At 37.2% G+C, this 26,983-nt stretch overlaps 1 protein-coding gene across 1 annotated transcript in view; it reads left to right on the top strand.

The window, feature by feature from the left end:
* Nucleotides 1-26,983, top strand: part of CNTNAP2 (contactin associated protein 2) — a 1,164,397-nt gene that overhangs the window by 373,210 nt on the left and 764,204 nt on the right. Inside the window, exon 3 of the mRNA XM_013955738.2 lies at nucleotides 11,745-11,938. Within this exon, the coding sequence (XP_013811192.2) occupies nucleotides 11,745-11,938 (194 nt within the window). The remainder of the gene's footprint in view (nucleotides 1-11,744; nucleotides 11,939-26,983) is intronic.

The raw sequence follows: 26,983 nt of genomic DNA, 5'->3' as shown, positions 1-26,983 counted from the left end.
ACCATGTGTTGACCTGCAGGATTCATCTGCTCCTCCACAAGCCTTTTCCCTTCCTTAGTAAAAATGAGGAAAAAAACAGCTGGGTCCCTGTGCCCCCCTGCCCCTCATACCTGTTAGTCGCTCTTGCTGTGCTCACAGTCCCCACCAACAGTATCCTTGGTGCCCACATGGATGAGCAACCTGGGCTGGACAAGCCTCAGCGGTTTCTCTGCAACATCCTGGTTCTGAATGCCAGGTAAGCAGCAAATTTCCCAAGATGTCAAGTCCTGCTGGTGAATGGTTGTTTCTGTCCCCCACAAGAGGGGGTCTTCAGTAACTCTATCCTACTTTTTTTCCTCGTGTGGACACTTGGCTGAGGCTTAACAGGCTGTGACACCTCTTCTGAGAGGAGATCACATTACTCCCCTGTTTCCAGGGCACTGTGCCCATAACTGTAGGACAAGAAGTGGAGAAGGAATCTTAGCTGTGTTGCCAAAAGTGGTGAGTCTCCAGCTTCCTCCATCTTGAGTTGCCATCCACTGCTCCTTTGAGCATGGTCTCTAACTGTCCTTCTGTCCTTGCAATGCAGGGCTTGGGCTGTTGGCTCCATGGCATCGCTGCAAAGACTTGGCTGATATCCCGCAAATCCTCCCTGATTGCTCATGGCCTGTTTGCCTTCTCTTGCAGCTTTTATGAGGCTGACTTAGTATTGCCAAATCAGAGGCTAAAACTTTGGCATAAGATTCCTTAAGATTTGGGATTAACAGCAGATATTTTTCCTCCTTCATTCTTTCCAAAATCCTGTATTTAAAGCAATATCTTGACTGTAACACGTATAATTAGTATATCACACTTTCCACTTTTAAGCCATGTGTTTTTGCCTGTTGAAGATCTTTTTATAGTGCAATAATCATAGGATTCAGTTTTTATAGAAATAGTGATTTTTACAAAAGAGGTTTGTGCTTTAGAAGCTGTTGTGGGGGAGGGAGTATTATTATTAACTCTGAGTTTATTGCAAACAAGTTTATTGAAGATGGCTATACAGTGTAGTCATAGCAAGCGAATCTTACTGCACATATGAATTTTTGAGTATTCCCTTTGTAGCTATGGCTCTTTATCTATCAACTACTGCTCTGTAACCTCCGTAAGGTGGAGGCAGTTTTTTTGTTTGCTTTGTTTTTTGTGGGGTTTTTTGTTTGTTTGGAGAGAAGGTATGTACATTGGGTTAGTCTGGATAGGCAAATGGGAAATCATCTTGTTTTTCTCAGCAGGATTATATTCAGCAGTCTGAACTGACAGTGTAGGAAAAAATGCCTTTGAAACAAGTCAACCAGTGTTTCAGTCTGTAGTCTGAACAGTTTAAAGAGAGAGCGTGGAAATTGTGCACAAAGATTAATTTTGCCTGGGGGGCCATCTTGAGGGTCCTAAAAGGCCAGTGGAGATGAAGGGAGAAGTGTGAATGATTTAGGGCACCTGAAGTTAAATCCTGCTTTAAATCCTATCCTAGAAGACTAAACTTTACAGACTAAAGATAGCATTTCTGAATACTCCTCCCTCCTGGAGGCTGAAATTTAGAGAACAAGGGGTGGAGTGGTTTTTTTTGTTATTGTTTGTTTTAATTTATTATAATTTAAACTTTGAAACTCTGTGCTGCATGAACTTTGTGTTCTCATTAGCTCGTGTTTAATCAAAATCCTAGTAGAGTTTCATTCTCTGGTTAGCTTTAAGATGTATCAGATTAGTTAACATTTGATGTTATTGATAAGAGTACTGTTATTTTTATTGGTGTTACGCCTTTTAACTTTTTCTGCAGGCTTTTTCCCCGTGTACATTCTCATGTGATCATAATGATTTTGTATATAGTGCTATGTTTTGTCCCTAAGGAATATAAACTCCTGAGGGAATAGTCAGTATTTATTAGAAGTTTCCCATAGACTTCAGGCAAATCATTGCCCTAAAACATCACATTCTGCCATGGTATAGTCCTATCTTAAAATGAACATATTATTTTGTAAGTTAAAATAAAGAATAAAATTGTTCCACCCATTTTGTTGCAAATCTACATATAGTATCAATAAATATTTTGCTATTGGCAAAATAGAAACCATAATATGAGCTTTAATCGTCAAAATGGATATAGTAGGGAGTAATTTTTTTAAGAGTATAATGTATTTTCCTAATGGTGAAAAGATAGGCATCTGTGCAGAAGTTATTCTATGAGCTTTGCTAAAGGCAGAAAAACTTGCAAAAATCAGCTGTATACTTGACTTCACGTCATCTCAATTCACAATACTGTGCTCCTGCCTATTGGAGGAAAAACGGGTGCAGGAAGCACATCTACTAAGGCAAATTAAACAATATCGGTAACTTGTATGACACTGAAAATATCAGAATACCTGTAATATTACTAGCAAGTTACATCTCTCAAAAAAATATTTGGAACTATTAACTAATCAATGGTGCAGGTAAGGAAAAAACTCAGTTCTGTTCTGCAGCATTGCTATCTATATAGCTGCACCAGTGGCAGCGCAATGATGGCACAAATAAGAAAATAGTATAGCTCCCTCTAGCTGTTAATTTTCTAGTGAATTTGTATCCAGAAAAGATGCAGATGGTGTTTTTTTTAAGTATTCAGAAATTTTCAGTAAAGATGACTCTCCCCCACCCCCAGTCAGATGTGTTTCAGAAAAGCAAAAGCACTTTATGAGAATTTATTGGCTTCACTTACATTTCCTGTGGGAAACTATCAAAACCTGTCCTTGTGATTTTAGCACTCTGCTGCTTGAGAAGGAGGGAATAAGGTAGTCAGAAAAAATATTTCAGCTTTGTTAACAATTCTGAATTTTGAGAAATCATCGTGATTTGGGTTGAAAACAGGTTCTGTGAAATACCTATAAGATTGGGATTCAAGTCTGAAATCCTGAGCAGAAGGAAAACATGTTTATACAGAAGAAAAGTTGATTTAAACTCGATAGGAGAATTGAGGGGAAATATTCAACCTGAGCATGCTCTTGAGTATTCTTTTTTTGCAGACCCTAAAAGAAGAATAAGAAAAAAAGTAAAATAAAACTGATAGAAATGTATAAAGTGAAAAAGAGAGAAGAGAAGTGAACATCACTTGGGTTCTGTAGTGGTCCAGGGGCTGAGCCCAAGTGAGTGTTATGAATATTGGTAGCAGGCAAAGTTGATTCTTCATTGGCAATCATTAGGGGAACTGGACTTCAAAACTGCTGTATTTAACAGCAGGAGCTAGGCCAGGTCATTTTCTTCTGTACTTACTGGGCTCTTTCAGAGCACTGAACATAATGAGCAGAGCATTGCAAGGGAGAAGTCGCTGATATGAAAATAGCTGACTGGGGAAACCAGAAACCAAGACACTTGGAGTAACAAAAATCAAATAGTGAAAAGGTAATGAGCGTAATGAAGCAATTGTGTAGCTTTTCTTCTTTGTTATTGTTAACAGTGAGCATTTCAAGACAGTATTGTTTGCGTATTGCTGGAATACTGATATACACCAAAAACTCAGTGGGAGAAACTCTATTCACTACAGCATCTCACTCAGCAGGTCTCTGCCAGACATTGAGGCTCAGGTTTGGTGGTTTTTTTATTGCTTGTCACAGAGTGAGATGTCTAAGACTGAATTAAGGCATTTAATCATGGTAGATGTACAGTCATTTGAGGGGAAAAAAAAGATTATCAAGAGGGGTCAGAATATCATGATTTAACTTACAGAAATTTGACTTTGCCTTCCATCACTTTGTGGACTGCACTAATGGGAACAGGACCGCTTAGGTGACTGAAGTGTTTAGGCATCTAATGCCAGCTGGAATTAGTATGGATCGGGTGAAGAAACACCTTAATAAATTTGTCTGTGACTGTTGTCGCTATTCAGGAGAGATCATAACCGTTATGAGTAACTACCCAATGTGGGCCGTAGTAATGAGCAGAAGATGCTGAGGTTTGCATCTGTATTCCAAAGTAAATGTGGTTCCATCAAAGTCAATGGACTTCACTATTCACCAGCTGATGATCTGACCCTCACTAAAATCTTGTATAAGAATCTGCTAATCGGAGCTTGATTGCTCTGTGTCAATGCTGTGTCTAATAGATAGCAATGTCTTGCAAGGGTTATGACCGGAGGTGTTAGGCAGCCCTCAGTACTGCAATGCATAAGCGTGAAATGAAAGATTTGTGCCCCGGCGCTTGAAAAGGCGATGTGAGGAAAGGGTGATGTCTGTACTTTCTTCCTCGTGTCTTGTATGCCACTGTCGTTATTTTGTATGCAAGTGATTTGCATGCCAGGGTGCAGTGATCTGTTGACTTGCCTCGCCTCAACTTTCTGTCTGGAAAACAAGAAAACACCTCATGGAGAAAAAGCTGCTTGATGCCTTGAATACAGATGATGTGCACAGAATATTTAAGTCTCTTCCAAGTTTTGTTTAAGATTTCATTAGGATGCAGTTGTGAATGAGCTGCTTTTTGCATATGTAATTAGAAAGCAGAACAGATGGGAAAGGCATAGTTTAAAGTGATGTGTTCATTAAAATAACCAAAGCTGCTAAGTGTTTGTTCCCCAACAGCAGATTCGGGATATGAGACTCCTCAGGCTTAGGATTTTTTCCCCTGTTTTGAGTTCAACAACTGTGAATGACAACTATGAGATCTCTTTTTGCAATATTTTTAGTTAGATATGACTACTGTTCCTTAGGGCAGGTTGATCACTTGTTCCCTCATACAGGATTTGTGCTCAGTTAAGATATATTGGGGAGCAGTGGGTATTAAGAAGCAGACACTATCAAGGGATTTATTTTAATTGCATTTACTGTAAGAAAGATCTGTTGGGATTTCAAAAAATAATACAGTGATTTTAATGTTCTTTTAAAAAAAAAATCTGAGTGGGCTGTATCCAAATAACTACTGTTATCCCTTGAGTTATTTCCACTCTAAACTTTCAGTTTTTTAAATCAAAATGAATCAATTTTAAGAAATATAATTTAGGATTTTTTTCCCATTACCTACTTTTTTTTTTCCTTGGTGGATGGGAAGTCTTTTAAATTAGTCTACTAATGTCTAAAAATATTTGCTAGAGTAACAAAGGGCTTATCCTTTCTTTTTTCTCTCCTCCCTCCACCCTGCCCTGAAACGAAAGCTTTGGAGGAAAAAAAAATGTGTGTGTGTGTGTGTATGTATATATATATATATATATATATATATATATATATATATATATAAAAAGTTTAAGAAAATGAAAAGTATACCTTATCAGAGAGTGTAAGCCACACCAAGGGAAGACACTGATAGGTGCCAGTAGAAATCAGTAGAAACATTCCTACTGACTATTTATGGACTTGGGATAGGCTGGCGTGCTGCTTCAGCCTTTCAGAAGTCAAGGCCGATGCTAAAACTGATGTCTCTGTAGACTTACAACTTTCAGTTGCTTCAATGGAAGACTAATTTGGGGAATAAATATTGGATCTGTCCCATCTTCTGTTGGCCCTGCAAAATGAAATTCATGAGATGTATTTTATAGGGAACTTGGAGCTTTAAGGCTTACTTGAGCCCAGCTCTTGCTGCACCTCTGGAAAGCTGCTGTTGCAACTCATGATGAGTTAGGCCAAAGTTTGGATCTAATTTGATACTTATAGTAAATTGTGGCCTAATTTTGGGTATGCTTCTAATAATGACTTCTGGAGAGGAAGAAGTCTGGTTGTCATTTCTGTCCTCTGCTTTCTTTTTCTTTAACTTTTACAAGATAAACGTAGGTAATTTAAAATAGAGCGTGACTATAATCATGCTGCTATTGTCTCAGTATTTGCTGCCTTCTCAGTATCAACCTTGGCTTCTTCTGGAGCAAAATGTTCATAATTTGACCACCATCAGCTTCATCCATGGCTTTGTCTGTAATTGCATCACTTTTGTCGCCTGCTGGAAAGAAGAGCTTTTCAAATATGCAAAGCAAGTCCCTACCCTTAAGCTAGGGATTCAATTAAAAATCCAAATTTACCTAGGAGAGCAGATGGATACAATAAATATAACAGTGCATGTTTTTTATGGTAAGGAAATTATAAATGTTTATCTGTGCCAGTATCAAGAAATGATTGTTTCCATTAGCAGTGGAGCCCTATGTAAGGACTGGCCTCTTAGGTAGAGGGGTCTACCTAATACAGGGTAAAAGAAATCTTGCTGCAAGCAGCATGAAATATAAGATGTTTAATCATCCAAGACTTGGATGTGTACATAACTTTTCTCAGTGTGACTAGGCCCACTCACTGCTGAGATGCTATTTGCTGTGTATAGAGTTAAATGTGTAAAAATTGTTTTTTCATCTTTATACACACCAGTATCTAAAAAGATAAAATGGATAAACAGGAAAAGACAAGTCAAAAATGGAAACGACCACTGATGTGCATGTTTCCAAAATCCTACTTAAATATAATGTACACCAGCAATGCAGGTAGATTTATGCAGTTCAGAAGTTTGGGTCTTTAATATTAAAGCTTTCTAGGGTACAAAAATGTAGCAAATGACTGCCTGTATTTTCTCTGAAGTGCAGTCAATGAATGATCTTGGAATTTCAAAATTTTCCTCTTTGTCTTGGTTTATTTTTTATGTAGAGGCATGACAAGCAATGTCTTGGAAAATAGAAAGATATCAAACAAGATTGATTTTAGGCTGCTGCAGTGACCTAGAAAGTGTTATTTCTCATTGAAAAATTGCTTTGTGTTTTTCTCATACAAATAAGCAGGATTCAACTCTAAGACTGTTCCTAGTTATTTATACATAATTATTTAAAAAGGTTTGTCCTTGGCTTCCTTACTGAAAAGCTATAGAAGTTTTCTGAGATTACAGATAAGTAAACCCTTGATTTAGGACTACCACATATCCTAAGTCTTTTATGTGTAGTTCTTCATTGTTTGTTTTCTGGTGTAATTTCTGAGTAAGGGTCTGTTCCTTTTTTCATTCATGTCATTGAAACCTTTTATTGCTGATTTGAAAAAGAGTAGAAAACTAGACTTATTGCAATACTGGTATTTTGTATTGTGATTTGAAGTAGGGAATGATTGAACAAGTGTGACTAAAACAAGAATCGATTTTTCTTGTTTCAACTGTGAATGAAGATGAAAGTGCCAAAACATCCCAGGAAAGAAAATTTCTAACCAAAATGGATCAGAGTGAGGGTTTCAAAAATCATCACTGTGTCTCATAGATCTGGAGACTCAGTAGCATATGATAGTTCAGAAGAAAATCTAGGATCTGTAAGACTATCCCAATTTTGATATTACTGAAATTTATCATGGGGGAATTGTGAGAAGGTAAGGCCAGCGCATCATGTAGACTTCCTTAGTGTGCAATAAATGGGAGGTAGCTCACTCAACTTTGAATAGGAAGTTGAAATGCATAATTAATTAAATGAGTAAAAACATGAAAACCATTTATGTTTCCATAATTAAAAAATTTAAATCTGGGAACTTCAAGTCTTGTTGTAATGATGTTAAAATTGTCTTTTAACAATTTTTTTTAGCAATTTTCTCCACTTTGGGGAAAACCATGAAAAGATTCAAGTTTTAAGTCCTTAGCATTCCGAATATAGTTTTACACATCTTCTGTATAACTTCAGTATTCTTTTTCAATAAAAGACTCATCTTGTTGCACATTGCTTGGTCAGTCTGTAGTAGGAGCAAATCAAATGACTTCCTGCAGCTTGTTTTGAAAGTAAGGCTTAACAAAATCTTTCATAGCTGCCTGTGTTCATCACCGGCATGCTCTGGCCAATTTTGCTACTTCAGATTCTTAAGTTTTTCCTGATAGGAAAGTTTCTTGGATGTGCAAATATATAAGGGCCACTATGTTTGATGTTGACTTTACTGTTGTTGAACTCACAGTTCTTATAGTTCTCTTATATTTATTGTCAAAGGATCCATTTAGTCATTCTTTCTCAATTTGAAATCAGTTACCCTATTTGTGGTATAGAGTACAGTGTAAGTGAAAGTATTCAGTGACTCTCTTAATGTCACCGAGCTAATTATTTTAGCCACAGAGTGGGTGAATGCATTTAATCACATGCAGTTCTAGAATAGAATAAAAATAAAAGTAGGAAGGAGATACTGTCTGCAATTTTACTTATGGCAGTTTTGCTACCAAAAAAACCCGTATATGCTCATTACCTCTTAAACGAAAGTAAACTACATTATATGCCTATGTCTACTGTCTTTTAATTTCTTTGCAGTTCTGATATCTTTCTAATCATTTGTAACTTGGATTGATTTCATAGCATGGGATGTATTTTGTGGCCTTTTGCATTAAAGGAAGTACATGCACTGTAACTGAGTAGCATATTTTAAAACATGCATTTGGTGTCTTTTTTCTTCCACAATAAAAAATGCAAAGAATGCATATCATAAAATGAAGAATATAACTAGTAACCATTATAAATAATTTCCACCGAGGTGTGAAGAATAACACTGAATGGCATTTATTCAGCAAGTTTAATTTACCATTGCAACCTCAGTAGAAAGCAGTGCTTGCTGCAAAGTACTAAAATGTGGGTTATTTTGCTTATTCCTTAAAGTAATTCATTATTCTGCCATAATACACAGGCCAAAAAAGTAGGTGTATTTTTAACATATTGCCATATAGAGAAAATCAATTTTGATTTCCAACTTTGCCACCCCTTTAGGAAGGGAGAATACGTTAAATATCTTGGTTTGTCAGTAACTCTTCTATTGCCTTTCCAATATGAGGTCATTCCAGTGAAGAAATCTTCAGCAAAATATTTAACAATATGCTGAGCTGTATGTATGTGCACATTTCTAAGGGTGTGAGATTTTGGTACCTGCTTAGCATGAATCACATGGTTTTGATGGGTTGCTGAATGGGGACATAAACGTGCTTAAAATCCTTTGAATTCAGGACTTCTGCAAGGATCTCACAGGGGTGAAATTTTTATTTAATCCAACTTTCTTATGACTTATTTCAGAGTGTGTACCTGATAAAAGAAGCAGGATCTTTGTTAATCCTTGAATCAATAAAGGTTACACATTTCACAAACCAAATGAACAAAGTAATCAGCTCCCCCAAATTACACAGCTTGATGAATCAAACAGTAAGAGGAAACTTTCCATCAATTCCCACAGTGTGCTTCTGGTGAACGTCTGACATCTGCCCTCCCTTTCAGGCTGATCACCATTCCCTTCACATGTTGATCTACTAAGCACATTTAGCTATAATTGAATGCATTCATCCTTCATTCTTCTGTCTTCCTCTTCGCTTTTCTGCTGAGACAACTTCTATATATTTATTTATTATTTGGAAAAGCAGGAAGGCAAATGTGAAACTGAGATACAGAATTAGGGCAAGAAACAAACGGGATAATATCTTTTGCTCCTCTTTGCAACATTGACTAAAAGTCATGTTTCTCACTTATTAGAAATTAATATAATTACTTATAAGGGAATCTGTCTTGCACCCATGCTTCCATTTGATATCTTAGGTGTGATGACTGTGTCACACACCTCCACCTTTTGTCAGGTGTGGTATGAAAAATGTTTACCATCTCTTCTCAGATTAGAAAAAAGGGGAAAATTTAATCTTAGTTCCTGTTTTTGCAAACTTTTCAATGGAATGCTTTCCAAAACCTAGCTGCAATTTACAAGCATGAGTATGTTTGTCAGTTAGCGAAGGCCAAATTCTGGCATCAGTACCATAAATGTACTGAAAGAAGAAACATATGTTATTACAGTTTAATTATAGCTATGTTTTTTATTATAAATGTGCGTAACAAAATCTGCACGTATAAAAAGTGTATGAAAGATAAGAGATATTTTAGCTATGTTACAGTTTTAAGGGATATCCTTTTTGAGCAATTGCATTGCTGAAGGAATCATCATCCAATTGATGGAGGTAGTCAGTTTTGTAATTCATAATAACTTTTGAATGCTGAAGTTATTGGGCCTTACTTTTGCTGGACCTATGAAAGGGGCTCTTTTACAGAAGCGGCTTTGATATAGGGGCACCTCCTCATCATTTCTGTGCCTTCAGTCTAAGATAGGCCAATTGGAAGGGACTTTTAGGATGAGCAGAAAAAGGGGCTTCTCTACTGGTGCCACAAGCATGTGGGCATAAATTCTCCAGTCTCCATGCACAGTAGACATAAGGAGCTATTTTCTGTATTTTCTATTTTTAAATGAACCAGTGCCATTCTTTGCAAAAATGGTTAAGTTTGAATTTGTGAGTGTGTGGGAACACTTTTCCCTGTGAATGCTTTTAGCAAGAGTTTTAAATGTTACTCCATACTCTTAAGTAACTCTCCTAACATTGCTGGATATAATTACCTATAGTGCAGGGGCAATACACCTATTGTAAATTTTAAAAATTTTACCAAAATAGATGTCATAAGATGAATGCTACACATTATTTCCAATGAAAGGCAACACCCATGACATAAAATGATCCCATTGATATCACAACATTTAAATTTCTTATCACCTGCAGATTTTATCACCTGTAGCAGATGAATGAGTTTTAGAATTTCCTAAGACTGAAGCAATGCTGCTGCCTAATGGGAGTATATAAGACACAGTATAGCAAAGAGTTTATTGCTTGGAAATCACGCTAGGTTTGTGACATCAGTTTAAGTCTATGACCAAAATAGAAAGCAATGAAAACTGGACCACATAGCCTTCATAAATTCACAGCGTGCTTGACCAGCTATTTGGATCCAACTTAGAAGAAAAGCAAAGAAGTCTTGTAATCATGTTAAGTGTTCGTGAAGTTTTCATTTCCTGCATCTTCATGTCCTACATTAATATAAAAAGAGTGGTTCTCCAATTTTTTCAGTCCTGAGGGAATTTTTTGAAATTTCATCTTTTCCTAATATAAATCATTATGGTAAATACATCATAATGATGCATACATTGTTATAATAACCCTCTTAGAATTTTTATAATCTCGTTTGGTACCCAGCTACAGTTTTCTCCTAAATGTTTTTTTATTTCAGTAAAATAAGAAATTTCATTAATTAACAGTACATTTATCTATGCATTATTGTCTTTGTTTATTAAGAACAGTTCGATGTAGTTGAGTGACTGAGCATATTGTTAATAGTATTACTATCAAGTTAATTCCTGTTCCCGTAAAGAGCGATGACATTTCTGTGAGGCACCTGTCAATATACTCTGTGATAATTTGTACACACAGCAGATCAAAACTGGAGCCCATCTTACAAAACCTGCTCCTTTTTCAGTCCTTCCAGGAAATCTTTTTTCAGGCTGTGCACTCTACTGAAACATAGGAAAGTAGAGGGCTTGCTATTATTTCCTCTCTTTTAATCTATATTATCTCTTTAATGTGAAATGCTGTTGAAAAGGCATATGAAATCCAAAGATTGTTATTGATTTGTGCCAAGAGACTCTGACAAAGGATTTCATGGCAAACTGGTCAACCCTTGAACAATTATAATTTGGCATAAAGTAATAAACTCTAATTAAGGCATTATAAAGACATTGATTTGTTAGCAGGGCAGCCCATTAAATCATCATAATTATATCATGAAATGATTAAGGCAACAGTGTTAATGCATTTGAAGCCTGTCCTAAAGATGCCTTTTTTTTTTATGTACAATCCTATTTCTCTTGTATGTGTTCAAATTGTTTTGGTATTAAACTCCTCTCAGCTGGGCTGCCTTCCAGCAGTCAGCACCTTTGCACCGCGTTCACTTCAAAGCAAGGGCCTGAGGCCGAAATCTCTCCTCTGTTCCAACTCTGCAGGTGCAGGAGGTTGGTCTCCCTCTGACAGCGACCACTACCAATGGCTCCAGGTGGACTTTGGGAGCAGGAAGCAGATCAGTGCTATCGCAACGCAAGGCAGATACAGCAGTTCTGACTGGGTCACCCAGTATCGGATGCTGTACAGTGATACAGGGAGGAACTGGAAGCCGTACCACCAGGATGGAAATATCTGGGTAAGTCACTGGTGCAAAATGGGAGCGCGTGCTGTAACGAGGTGTTCCTTTCAGTTGATTGACTATGTTTTTAGAAATTATACATCTCTTTCAACTCTTCAGTGTTGTGTTTATGAGGAAGAAACAGAGCACAACTCAAAACGCAACAACTCAAATTGCAACTGCTGTTGGGAGTCCTGTCCCTGGGTCAGCCAAGCCCATTTCAGCAGATGGCAATTGTCAAAACTTGCGCAATGGCATTATTTTTTTGGCTGCTGGTATTCTACAAAGAGTTCTCTCTTGCTTTGTTTTTTCTTTCTCCACCTCTTCCCTTTGACTGCGTGGAGTAAATGTGAGACATGTCAAAAAATAGTTTTGAAAATTCTTCTTTTAAACATAATGTTTCCAAAAGAAATTTCTTTTTCTCAGTGTGGATGCTGGGGAACAGTCTTAAAATGTATGCATTGCTTTATATACTGATGCTACAGGGATTTTTATGTTATAATAATTTTAGAGAAAATCTGATTTGGTTTTGTCTTTCATGCTTTTCATGGACAAGCTGCTAATTTCATTGATTTCATCAACAACCATTTGCTGATTACTGTAAACAGTTAACTATCTTTTTTCATCAGCAGAATGGAAGGTATTACTTAACCTCCTTATTCTCATTGTAGTCCTGCAAAAAACACCATTGTTCTTCCTGAAACCACAGTAAATTGATTGGCTATTATGCCTCATCAGAAAAGTGCTGGAAAAGCAGGCAAGAAGACTTAACATCATGCTATTTTAGAGTCATGTTTTTGTCAGGTGTTCTTTTTATTGAGGTCTTGTAAAAACTATTAAAATGAACTTCAAATATAGAGCATAAGGTGAATGATTTTATCTGTATAACAAACTCAATATGCGGAGTACTACAGCAGTCATTTTTTTATTGGATTATTGATTTATTGGAAAAGCCTCATCCATGTGCTAGACAGGTTTCTGAAAGAGGGAGGAAATAAAGAAGGGGAAGAAAGAATGAAGAGGAAAAATCTGTGGAAACAAAAACTCATGCTTAAACTGGGTGAATATAAAAAGTCTCACTTTCAAGGCTACTTAATATGTATAAAAATATTTATAGCCCTTAGTGTTTGTATTGTCTTAGACGTAGACAGACCTCTTCAAGAACTACAGTTGATATCCTGCAGGATTTCTCTCAGGGGAGTAGGGAAGAGGGCTATGCAGCTGGTTGAGTGAACACTATACAAAGAAGCACAGTTTGGCTGATGAAAAAAATTTGTTCTTAATACCTTAATGGGAAAATCTTTAAGCAGTACATGATTTGATTGATTTAGTGGCAGCTGCGACTGTTTCTGAAGTGGCCTATGTTTCTGAGGACTTTGCAGGAAGTCTTCATTGTCTCTTAATATCAAAATACTGAAACCTTCCTGAAAGAATATTCTTAATAATAAAGAGAGAAATGAATTATTTGGTGAATTTAGGGGGGGGAACTTGATCTCTCATTGGCCATTGATATCACTCGCAAAAATGTGTTGTTAGTTACCACACAAATCTGCTATTCGTATTCAGAATACTAAATCAAATACTAAATCGTTGGGATGTATTTGGCAAGCTGGTTGCTGCAATACTGTTATTATTCATGTCCTGCAATTTTTATCCCATTCTAGAAAGTTTAAAATAAAGCTACCTTATCCCAGCTTTCTTTTTAAGAATAAAGCTGAGCTACTGGCAATAAAACCAGTTGAGGGGCTTGACTCTACTACTAACTTCCGTAAAACTGCTTTGTTTGTTGTCAAATGATGCCCTCTCCTCTGTTTAATCTTGACAGCACTGTGCTTTTTAACTATTAATAAATTTCAAATTAAACATATATAAATCTAGTGGAAAATATAAACAAATTTCAGTCTGCCATGCTTAACAACTAATTTAACTTGTTCCCTGCTTGTGATTGAGATGGCAGATGTCATGTATACTTGGACATGCCACTCTTAAAGCTGCTTTAGCCCCATGGTATAATTCCCCCTCTTTAGCTTCTGAGGTCCTAGGCAGGGGAGGGGGCCTGAGCGTGCAGCAATATTGTTGAATTTCTGTAGGAGTATTAGGAAGAGGCTGCCTTTCCTGATAGTGAAATGGGACAGTGCAGCATTTCCCATCATATCTTCCTTATGCTGTCACTCTGTACAGAGAATAAAACATTTTTGAAACTGTGAGGGCCAAATCAGACTACAGGAGGTGAGTATCCAGTACTGGAAACTTAAACTCATAAAATCAAATTCTTCCTTGCTGAGATGATTGTGGTGCCCTTAGAAATCCTTTTAAGAAGTATTTGGAGTTTCCCTTTGGGTTTGTACCTATTAGAATTGTAATCTCTGAGAAAGGCAGTGTCTGGCCTCCGATTAATGTGCCGCCTCCTCCATCATCCCTGTGCCCAAGTGTCATTGTTTCCTGACAACAGTAAATTTAAAATTAAAGGAGAAAGTGAAGAAAAAAATTGAACTGCAGCAGAGTTCAGCAATATTTAATACCAAAGCAGTTATGATATCCAACGACACAGCCAGAGGACAAAATATGGGAAACAGAAGAAAATACAAATAAAGCTTGCTAGATGAGTTAGTGTTAGCAAAGGAGAAATAATTTCTGACAAATATCTAGGTAAGAACAAACCGTGATAATCTACATGAAATGTTGAATGACCCCCTTTTGTATGCATTAGGGAAGAGAAAAAGTTCTATAATTATCTCCTAAGCAGGAGAGAAATCAAAAGGCTCTCAGGTAGTCTGAGATGGGGAAAGTGCTTTGAAGGTGAATTTAGAGTAAGCTTCCTGTTTCTGTGAAATAGATTTTCTGACCCCACCCCCTCTGGGCTTTTGGATATTTTCAATTTCCATGAATTTTAATAAGATGAGTGAATGTGCCCTCTTTCCATAAAATGCTTAGCAACTAGAGAATTCCAATCATCTCTCCTAGCTTTACTCCTGTAGTCTGAGATTTTAATTTTGGTAGGTCGTGAGGTTTCCCTACATATGTCAATCCACCGGGGTGTTTCATGTCCATTATGTATCTGTGTATCAGTGTAGATCCTAATTTTAGTGTCTGTACCAACACCATCTAGCCTGAATAACAGGTACCTGATGTGATTCTACACCTAGTACTGTTCCTTTCTCCTAACCCATGTATCAACGTTGTAAGTGCTTCACATAATGTAAATATGCCCTATAGGTATAATGAGAAAATGCTCAGATATTATGATAACAGTGAGGCTTGAAATACAAGCACTAGTGGCAGAGCTGAGCATCTCTAAGATTTAAGCCTTTCCTACAGGAACTTTGAAGAGTCTTAATGGAATTGAAGAGGTTTTGTGATGTATTGTCTTGAAATTTGATTATGCTGGTAGAAGTCATGATCACTTCTCACCCATCTCATTTTCTTATTCCTGGGGGATATCAGTCAGGGGGATGAAGAAGAAATGGTTACTGTAATTCTGAGTAAAATACTGATGGGACAGGTGGAGTGCATACACCCTGCATGCAACCTCTGAGTTGTGTTCTGTAATTGATTGTATTTTCAGCGTCACCAAACATCAGTGGTGTTATGAACATGTAAGTGAAAGCAATTTTATTTATTTAAAGAAGATTTAACTCTGGACCTAATTCTTCAATTGAAAGTACTTCTGGTGGTGGTGTGGTGTTTTTGTTGTTTTTTTCCCCTCTTTTCTCTTTCTCTTTATGCCAGAACTAAATATCAGAGTTTCCAGAGTGTCCTGAAATCAAACCAGTGATGATAATCTGGTAATTCACTGACAGTTTTAGGGTTTGTTTTGTTTTGTTGTTTTTTTTAAAGATGTTTCCACTGTATACGAGTTCAGTTTTAATTAAACATAATGTGTATGCATAATATCTGCTTTTGTAGTATTTTAATTACTGAAAAAATATTAGGTGATTACAGAGCTTTCACTATCAAGAGTGATTTTTGGAAAGAATTCTAAATTATCTATTTACCTACTGTCTTTAAAGACATGCATTTTTCTTATGCTGTTCATTTGTAGGCGAAATAATCAGAAAACCAGTAAGTTAAGTGTAAAATGCCCTTTGCATTTCTCTGAGGACTGAGAAGCAACTTACTGTTTGAGAAATGCAGTCTCTTCATTGATATGCTTCCCCCTGGTATTGAAGGAAGGAGGCTGGGGCAGCGTAGTGGATTTAGCTTGCATAGGAAAAGGAGCTCTCAGCACTTCAGAGTTTTGCCCTAGTATCGAGCCAAAATTCATTGTGAAAGGAAGCACAAGTGAGCTGGATGATTCACTTTTGCCGGATGCATGAGATTTCAGATGTTTAATACTCTTGGGTGCCTCTGGAAGTATCAACCATCATACAGGCCTAGAATAGCATTTAAGGTCTAGGTGTATACAGGGCAATCATCTGCAGCTCTATCTGGACGAAGTTCTGCAGGAGCCATCTGCTCCCTGTTTCCGTTCAGCCTGAAATACTAATTCTGCTTGGAATATTGAGGACAAATCTGCAAGCCTTATCACAGTCCTACTTCCCTTCACCTGCTCTGCAGTGCTAACCAAGGACTTACTGCATATGTCATGGAATACAAATCTGTGTAGAGCAGCTCAAATTGAAAGGGAATGAATTTTAGCATACGCCCATTCTGTTATTAGGCTATGCAATTATTATTTGCTTTGCAAAAACTGTCACTGTTCTTCCCCTGAAAATCCAACTTTCTTCCGTGACGTTTAACTAGAACAACGCTAATGAAAGACATTATGTGAGAATTCTTTAGCTTGATACTTACTGCTGCTCTCCTTTTTGGTGGATGCACCATAACATCTAGAGTGGAAACTTGTGCCATAGAAAAATTTGCTAGGCTTTTTTTCTATGTAGTTAAATTGTTTTACTAAACTAATTTAGATGATTATATGACATTATAATGACTCTTGCAATTAGGGGAACATTTCAGAAATATGAAATGTGATTAGAATGGTCTGTGACTTGCCTTTTGTTGTTGCTGGGCTGCTATTAAAATACCAGATACCATGCAAACCTACTTAAACATGACAAAAGGGTTTGATATATTAGTGCCAAAGTTTTGACTAATGTTTATGGAAGGCCCTGAAGTCTTTTGGGAATTATGTGAATTTATTGTTGTTTTCTACTTAAGGATGCCCTGATCTGCCCTGTCTGGGAAACTTTTTATGTCTGGTGTCTTGCTGTCGCCATAGCGATGCCTGCAAGTTGGCCAGCATCATTTTTACTGGCTTGGTTTGGTATTCACTCTTAATTCTCAGGGTATTTTATTACTAGAAATACCCCTTTTAAATTTCAACTTTCCTTCCACATTAAAAATCTCATTTTTCTTCTGGAATCTCCTGTGTGCCTTTCCTTAATTTCATTAGGCCTTAGTTTACTAGGTTGCTATATCTCTGAGTCCCTGTCTCCCATGCCTTTATTTTGTAAAGATTGCTCCATTCACTTGCAACAGCCAATATCACTTTTATGGTTGTATTGAGTGGATGAAGAGTTGTAACTCCCACTGAAGTCAATATGGCTCAGCACCTAATGCGTGTTGCTAACCTATAGATTGAGAACCCCTCACTGAAAGAGTATGGATACAGGAAAATAATATTTCTTTTGCTGTAGTGAAGCTAAATTGTCTTACAGATCCAGTGTAACTGTCACTGCTATTATGTCTAGAAAAAAATAAAGTGTTGGTGGGCACCTTTAGAAATTCAGGCAGTTTCTGTAAATGAATTTTTAGAAACCCTGACAAAAAGAACTTTACAGATAAATATCAGTGCTATCCTGAAGAAGCCTGTTCATTAGCCTTTCCTTCTTTAGTTAACAGAAATTGTGTAAATTCTTAACACAGAGAAGTACATTTGAGATTATTTAAATACCATGGTGAAATATATCTATGCCAAATGCTTTCACAGCAACGTTTCATATTTGTGTTAAAATAGCAGAGGAACTGCTGGTATTTTAAATATTGGAATACCAAGATTGACACCCAATCAGGATAAATGGTCATGCTAATTTAATATCCTGGCTTTCCTGAAAACCAAAAATGGATACGTAAAGGACTCTGTACATTTTGCACATGAAATTATGCTCTGATTGTAAGACATTGTAGTCATACTTTTAGTTTGTAGTTATGAAAATTGCACATTTTGTGCAGGAATAAAGATGCTTTATTTCATTTTTAACAGAAACACAAGTTCATGAGTTTTAAAGGCTCAGTAATATTTTTATAAAAGAAAGATATGCTAACATTTTGGGAATGGATTAGATCAGACTGTTAGGAGTTTTCACTGATGTTACTCATCCTCTTTATGTGAGAGAGAGAAATAATTGTATTATGCTATTTCCAGTGGCACGAGCATAACTACTTTATCTGTTGCAGTGTATGCCATGGAGAAAGAAGGTAAAATTTCCTCTTGGCATGGTGGCAGATGGTGTCCAAGCACCCCCTAGGTTCCCTATAGCCCAGAAAATAGGAAGTGCATTGGAATAACATCTTTTATAGCAGCTTGCACAATAGTCTGCTAGAACACTTCCTTTCTGAAGGATTTTTTTCTAACCTGTTGTTTTTAGCTTGAGGAGTTTGTGTCTACTTATGCTAAACTGTCAAATTTTAAATGCTGATATCTAAAGCCAGGCACCTAAATCCACTTTTTAGCTCTCATTTGGCTCGGTTTTCCAATACTGTAGAGTGTCATTATGCTGCAGGCAAGCTTGCAGAAGTACCTTGTGTACTTGATCAGCTCAGCAACGAAAATAGTTAGCATTAGCACTGTGTCTCAGCTAAGAAACCTTTCCAAGAGGCAAGCTTTGCAGCTCCTGCCTGGCATGTGGCAAATGCAGCCATGCTGCTGCCAGACCCACGCAGGCTGCTGCACTGAGTCTGCAGAGCAGTACTGCTTCCAGGGGGTATGTACAGAGCTGGCCTGAGTAGATCAAAAGTCTCTTAAAACTCCTAGTGTCCTGCTACTTCTAGGTCTATACTTGCACAAAAGTGAACCCTCTTCTTAGGCTACCATGTAGAAATGCATCGAGTGATTAAATTTACCTGACTCTTTTTATAGCAAAAGGTCAGCATATGACCAAAAATCTGCTACCTGACACTCCTGCTCTTTTATTGTTGATAGATATTGATATTTAACTTCCAGCAGGTACTGAATAAAAAGATGATCTAGCATAATGTAGCTATTTTTTCATTTGATTAGAAAAAAGTAATTGAAAATGTAAAGGCATGGTTAGAAATAGAAGTTCCAGTGGTCTCCACAGATAAATTAATCATGATCGAGATATTTGACATGCCTTAAGGAAAAACATTCTCTTTTTTTGTTAAATAAGAAAATTACAAATCATGAGTCTTACCCATTCACTTAGACGTCAGGTTGCATGATGTTAAAATACTTCTGCAGTGCACTGGGCATGCTGAATTTTCTGTCTATAGCTGTTGGTAGCACTGTCCGAATGCTGAACTGCCAAGAATCTCATTAGGATTTTTTCACCATGAGTGGTGAAACCCTGGAACAGGTTGCCCAGAGAGACTGTGAAATCTCCACTGTTGGAGATATTCAGGATGCAGCTGTTCAGGCCCTGGGCGACCTGCTTTGAGCAGGGGGCTGGAGTAGGTTACCTGCAGAGGTTCTTGCCAGCCTAAATTATTCCGTGATGCTGCCTGGTGCCTGAGTTTGCCTGCATTGCTACCTGTCAAAATGAAAAATCAAATCAGCCTTTAATATATTGTGTGCTCCTACCTTCTGTGATGCAGCTGGCTTTTATTTCTGGCTGCCATTTGCAGCCTGCTTCAGTTTCTATAATGAGATGAATCACAGATATCCCTAAAGTAATGGGAAAGTTTGGATATTAGTTCTAACTTTAAGGCAAAACCCATCTATACCACTGGTAAAAAAATAATCATTGTTCAACACTTTCTTAATCCTGCATTTAAAAAATGATTTAGGCTCTGATCCAGTAAACACCTAAACCCATGCCTAACTTCAAATGTCTAAATGGAAGCATAAGAATATGCAAGTGTTTAAACATGAATAGGAGTGATCAGAGACCATGTGCATGTTGGTACAATACCTGGCACAAGGAGCAGTGGTCTTATTCAAATCCTTTGTACAGTACAGTACTGCAGGTAATAAAAATCTTAATACTTCACTGCTTTGCCCCATGATATCGTTTCTGTTATGTGAGTGCTAGGCAAGTATAAAGCAAGAAATGTTATGTGTTCAGTTTTCATTTGCTTTGCCCTGGTAAAACGAAAGGCACCGTACAAAGCTGGGGGGAATCAGTGTTGGTGCTTATTTGATGGCTTTTGAAAAGTTTTGTTTGGTTTTCTTTGTTCGTTAACAATCGAAAAGACATTTATATCAGGAGAGCTCTTAAAGTGACACAGTTATGGATTGCAAATTTTAAGGTCTTGTAGACTGGAGAGGATCGCAGAGAGCATTTTATGTTTCTCTAGAATGTGCTTCTTCAATAGTCTAAAAAAGCATGTTTGGCAGAGTAGATGGCGTTTGTGCTAGGGACGGAAAGATGTGGTGGTGTCAATTCCCGTGAATCTAAGGCATTTCTCTGCATTACTTCTGTTGCCTGTGAGGTCTGGTGTGCGGAAGGCTTAGCTGGTGAAGGGTGGTCTCGGGTTTGCCTCTTGGCTTGATAGGTGTGCACTTCCCAGTGCAGGTGAGCCTAATTACGTAGGAGTGAGTGATGGTGGGATCCACAAACACTGGCTTCCAAGTAAATTTCTGGGCTTGTGCGTCTGAGCTATTGCACCTTTTAGCCTCGGGTCCTCTCTGCAGATTGGTACTTGTTAACTGAGCTCTGTGCAGAAACCAAGTGTTGTAATGCACCTGCCCTGGGAAACCAACTATTTAAGACCATATCCTGCAAATACCCTGAAAGTGTGTGGCTTCAAAAATCAACCCAGCTGCTCAGGTGCATAGGGCTAAGCTTATGCAGAGGTATTGCTTGCGCAAGTACACATGATGTGGAGCCCTCTGGCACTAGAAACTGGGCTCCATACACACTTGGTGGAAATCACTTCCTATTCTTTTTCATGGAACTGGAAAAAAAACTAAAAATAAAAAAATCATGCTTCTTTAGCTGTATATAAGTTTTGATAGGCATCAGAGCAGAAGTGCATTTCGAGGGGAAATTTGACAGTGCTGCTGCTGCAGTACATGTCTGTGGCTGTACAGATAACTTCAGCCTGAGGGTTCTTAATCCGACACCTTCCATGAGCAGTAAATTCACATTAAAACACATGAAAAAGACTCCAGCCAAGAAAGCTCTCATGCACTATTTTTTATCTTCTTATCTTGGAATTAAAAATATATATATATTCTCAGACTCCTTAAGGTAGTTAGAGAATACAGAGTACACAGAGAACATAGTACATAGAAAACAGAGTACATTGTTTATTGATATCCTATTTAGAAAGGTTTGTAATAAAGCCCTTAACGTTAAGCCAGAACTTAATTCTTCGCTTAAGTAGAAAGCATGCTTAAGCTAAATATGTGCTTAAGCACTTTCCTGATCAGTGTTGTTTTCATGAGCTGAGATTACAGTTGTGCTAATCATCACACAGTCTGTACCCTCTGTGGTATTTTGTAAAGTGTATTTGCACAACATAAATTGCTATAAAGAGCTGCTATTTTATGTATGATAATCTTTTTTGTTAAATAATAAATGTTTTTAATAAATGTTACATGCACATGCAGCATATGAGTTCATCTTTACTAAAAACATTTTTCTAGTCATGGGAATAAAAGTAGAAAATTATACAGAAGTTACTGAATTGTGATACACTAGTGTAAGCATAATATTAAAGCTGTTCAGGTGAGGAGTTATTGTGGATTAATACTACTGTAACTTAGCTCCATGTAGACAAATAGAGGAAAAATTACTTCTAGTTCATGTTTCCCTTCTCTATGAAGTGTTTATCACATTGCTTTATTCGATGTACATAAGTTTAACCAAAGCGATGGAATATAAACTTACAAAACTATAATAGGCCTTGTATTTGAACAATTGCACACAAAATTGGTTCATATTGGTCTTTAAAACCTGATGTGGAACCGTTCTTCCTAGCAATATTTGTCTGTAGTAAAAAATACCATGACAGAGTAAGTCTTGACCACTGTAACATTACACACTCAGCAAGGACTAAAACTCTTGGGTTAGCTTTAGCAGAAATTAGTTGAGGTAGAGTTTTGACTCTTACAAAATGGGCAATCAAAAGCACAATAAAACAAAGTGAGAGATATTAATAGGTTTCTTATTATATCATGTCTGTTCTCTGAAAATGCCAGAAGAAAGCTTATGCAATAAGCTATTATGATCCTGAATGTCCCTATCTGCTTATTTTCATGCTAAGATCATAATCTGTACTTCAGCTGTTACACCCAAGTGGATTATGGGAGAAAGTGTCATAAAAGAATCTAATTTTAGGAAGGAGTATACTTCAAAAAAGAATAACATAAGAGCTTCTCACCAAATCCAGCCAGTCATCTGTTCAGAGTTTCCTTTACTGAATGATTTGCAGGACAAAGTCCTTTAAATTTAAAGATATAGAAGTGACTGGGGAAGGGAAGAGGAGGAGAAAGTCTGTCTCTAACACATCACTTATTTGACCTCATTTTTTTCATTCTTTTGAAATATTTAGGAGAATGAGATCAGTTGGTGATGTGTGACTCATAGGTGCACATACTATGTATTGCAATATTTAGCCACAGAAGAGTGAGTTAAGAAAGTAGTTGAAGCCAGCCGAGCATAGGTTCAGTCTTGTCTTTGAACTTTTTCTGCTTTATTGGCCCATATCACAGATTTGCTGGAAAGTGAGCACAGTTTGTATGCTTGCTTTTCCTGTTCCCGTCAAGCCATCCTCCTTAATTCATGACAGATTTAAAAAGAAAAGGTAGAGAGACAGAGGCGAGGGAGAAGAGGGAGAGCAGTGTTGGACAAACACACTCAGATATGTTGCTTTAAAGCAGCGTTTTCAAAGCCATAAAGATTTTATATTCATAAATCAAGTAACTCCCAATGCTCCCAGAAATAAGGCAAAGCTGCTGACATGGCACTGTTGCTAAGTTCCCTTAGCTAAAATGAGTTGAAATGCAATTGGGAGTGACTGTAACATGGACCTAATGCTTTTGAGACATGAAGATGATGATTGTATTACACTCAGACTTTCAAAGATACAAAAAGGATGAGACAGAGGTGCAGCAGCAGAGGTTAGGGACTAAAATGCTGTTTAGTTAACAATGAAATAGTAAAGCTTTAAGGAGAAAAAAAGCCAAAGATCAAACTTTCTCTAGGGGGAGAAAAAGGAAAAATGCATCATCGTTGTATCATGTTAGCTGGGAGGAAAAAAAAAAAAAAAATCTGCAGATATCAAATGGCTAAATTTTTACCATGTCTTATATACCAAAATCTGAATGATAATTGTTAGCTTAAGGGAGCTGAGGGGGAACTGTCAAACTAAAGTATTTCATCAGTGGAAATAAGCTAGGAAAGAGAATTCCTGGTGCATGAGAGCAGATGCTAAGGACAGTCACTCAGGCTCAACTCTGTAAGAGCTTTTTGGCATGCCCAGACTGTCCTTGTCAAGTAAAAAAAGTTTAGCCGATAATAATAAAATAGATGGGTGATAAGAGTTCAGTTTTGACCATCTCAATAGGCAACCTATTGATTAGATCTTTTTCCCATATTTCAGTCAAGTGCATGGCTCTCTGCTGAGTGCTTTTATTAGAGCTTTTGCTATTTAGCATGAAGCTACTGAGATGCATTAGTTTGAACTGTTTTCAGTTACATTATTCTACCGTTATTTTCAAGGTTATGCTAATAGGAAGCTATTAACTACTGCAACCTCCACCCTAGGCAGACCCAAAGGTTATTTGTTATTTCTCCTGGAGGAACAGATCAGAATAAACTCCTCTAGCTGGTGGTAGCTCCAGCCTAGAGATACTCTGTCACTTCAGGACAGACTTCCTTTAAGCTGCAAGCACTCCGAAGAGCTCCACAATAAAAAATCTACCTGGATGTGACATGGTGTTAAAACACAAAATCCCAGTCTTGCCACTTTTCAGGCCTTCTCTATCATGACTTATCCCTGTATAGACTGCCACTAGAAATGCTAGAATTCTGTTTATTTTATAGCTGGATTTGCAAAATAGAGAAGGTCGGGGGTTTTTTGTGTATATCTTAAGAGATCTTGAAGACATTAAAAAAAACAATTTGGGGCTTCCTGTCTCTCATGCATGTATCAGGTACTCTAGAGGGAGAAGGATGTTATGTGAGAGGAACACCTTGGGAGTGAATGAAGAAATTAATACATAACCTGCTGGTTCTTATTATCTTTGATGTCTAATGTATTAAAAGTGGTGAATTAACATCTGTTGTAATCCTATGTTATACTGTGGATAGAAAAAGTTGGAGAGGAAGAAGTTCTTTTTGTAAAAGAGCAGAACCCTCCCCTCCGCTCCCATTAATAGTGTAGCTGTAAAAATCTGTAAAAGCTGCAAAATTTAAAATTAGTGTGATTTTTTTTTTACACTAAAAATATTTACACAAGTTATTCTATTGTCACAGTCTATTTTGAAGACTAGAAGCTTTTTTCTTGGAAATCAGATTAAGCACCTACCTCTACCTTATTAGTTTCTGAATAATGGATGTAACCATTAATATAGCCATTTTTCAGGCAAGTCATTTTATAAGAGCTTACAATCTTTGGATAAATAGAAATTATGTGCTCCAAATATATCATATACATGCATTGCACAAATACTGTGCATAAGCTGGAGAGATGCATAAATTGCAGGAACATCAAATTTCCATCCTATTAGTAACTCTTAAAAATATGCAATGACATTGGAAGAGTTATTTGAAAGCAAGCAGCGAAAGTCAGGTAGCCTCCTGATAAAGGCAATGCAAATTTGTACTTGCTACAACTTGTATTGCTATTTTGAAGGAGTACATCATTCTAGGAACATTACATGTCTCACCATAGATCCACTGCAAGTGGACAAATGCACATGTCCACAAATAGCACTCTATGTTAAGAGAAGAGCATGATTTTATTTTCCAAACACTGCCTGACTATGTCATCTATAAAAGTAAGGTAATGCTGTCAGAGGCAAACAATCCTCACTGCTGCTTTCTGAATAAAGCATCTGCATCATGACCACCTTTCCTCCTCTAGCTATATTTTCACCTCTCTTGTTTCTTGCTTCTTCATCCAATAATAAGTAGTGGTGCCTCCTAGGCACAACCACTTGCTCTCTTGGCACAGGGCTCTTTTTGCTACCATGGTAGAAGCCGTCTCCCCTTGAAGCTCAGTGGCCTTCTCTCACACTCCAGAGCCAGGTTTCTATCAATGATGTCTGTCCTTGACCTCTCCTTTTGCTTCCCTGCTTCTTTCTAATTTAGTTGGGGGGTATGTACCTGAGTACAATATAATGGATTCAGTTTACTGCTAACTATTTTCTGATGACAATTTTCATTTACCTTCCTTAGTGGCTTTTGGTATTCTGTCTACACTGAAGGTGGTCGGAACTTTGTATTTAACCTGAGCTCTCACAGATATATTTTTTCAGAAGTCTTTATAGATAACTTCCTCATATGCTCCTGTCCCTGTGCAAAGCTAAATGTATTACAGGCAGTTTTGTTCAAGAGCTTTGGTGTTCCTAGCCTGAACAGGAAAGGGGAACATTTCATCCTACCTTCCTCCGCACCCCCCGCCCCCAGCTTTAAACTGTAATAGGATACTTCTAAGTTAAAAGTTCTGTTTCTGTGGGGACATTTACTGAAGATTTCATGTTTTATAAAAACTCTCTAGCTTGTAATCACTCTAAAGTGTGGTTGTACAGATGAGGATAAGTAGCATCAAATTAGAATGAGTCTTAGGCCTTGAAGCACATAATGGTCAAGAAGGAATAATCTTCTCTATTATTGTAATGCGTAAATGGTCTGAAGTAACACTTGAAGGGGTCTTTTTCTATAAATTTTAATGTAAAATACTATATTTTTTGGTAAATAATGGCATTAAATTGCTGAACCTGATTCATTGTGGAGTATATGTAGCCTGAAAATCTTGTGTTCTGTTTAGAAACCTCCATGTGTGTAAGTTGAAGGGCAGAGAGAAAGTAAATATCATGGACAGGGATTGCTAAATCTTCTTAAAGGAAATAGATTTGCAGGATCAGTGCCAGGTTAAGGAGCTGTACAGAGGACCGAAATCCTTCTTACTATGCTGGTATTACACGTGGGTAGACAATGTGCAGTGTCACGGGTACTAAAGAAGTTTTACTGGTGCTTCTTAAGGTTGTTCATTGTCATTTGCTGTTGGATGTTGAAGTGCAAAGAACTATATAACTTAATTTATTTGAAATAATCCCCCCAAAAAAACCTATTACGTGTTTTAGGTGTTTTTAAAAATACAGTGGAAATATAATTTTTTGATGTAGTGCTTGTAAAGATGGACATCTTGGGTACTTATTACACCAATCCTGCAAAGCTTTGCTATATCCAAAAAATAATACTTCTAAAATTTGCTATGCAAGAAATGGTAGTTAGTTCTGTCCCTCATTTTGGAAAATGAGGAACATCTTATTAAGCTCTCTTTCCAAGCTATGCAAGGGTTTAGTGATGAGATGTGAGGTCTGAAGTTTGAGATGAGTGCAGACATGAATACTGTCTAACATAGCATTATATTAGAAATAAGCTTCACAGGAAGAAGCCAGCTGTAGTTCTCCAGTGTGTCATTTATCTTCCTTAGCTGTGAAATTTCTTTCTTTCTTGCAAATTCCTGCATTGCTCACTAAGCATCTTCTAGCTTATTGAAGAAATGAGTCCAGGGGGTTAACAGTGAGCAAGCCATCAGGTGACTGGTTTGTGGCAATTGCATTGTGTAAAAAAAAATTGTGATGTTATTTACAGGCTGTACAGAAATGCCTAATGCAGAAAGTAAGTCACCCCATCAGTGCACCTTTCAGCATGTTTTAGTGCTTGACTTAGCAATCCTCATATTCTTTTAGCCTGACTATAAGCA

The sequence above is a fragment of the Apteryx mantelli genome, chromosome 2 (assembly GCF_036417845.1).
Source record: "Apteryx mantelli isolate bAptMan1 chromosome 2, bAptMan1.hap1, whole genome shotgun sequence".
NCBI classification, from domain to species: Eukaryota; Metazoa; Chordata; class Aves; order Apterygiformes; family Apterygidae; genus Apteryx; species Apteryx mantelli.
The sequence above is the reverse complement of the archived record's forward strand: the minus strand, read 5'-3'. Positions and strand labels throughout refer to the sequence as shown.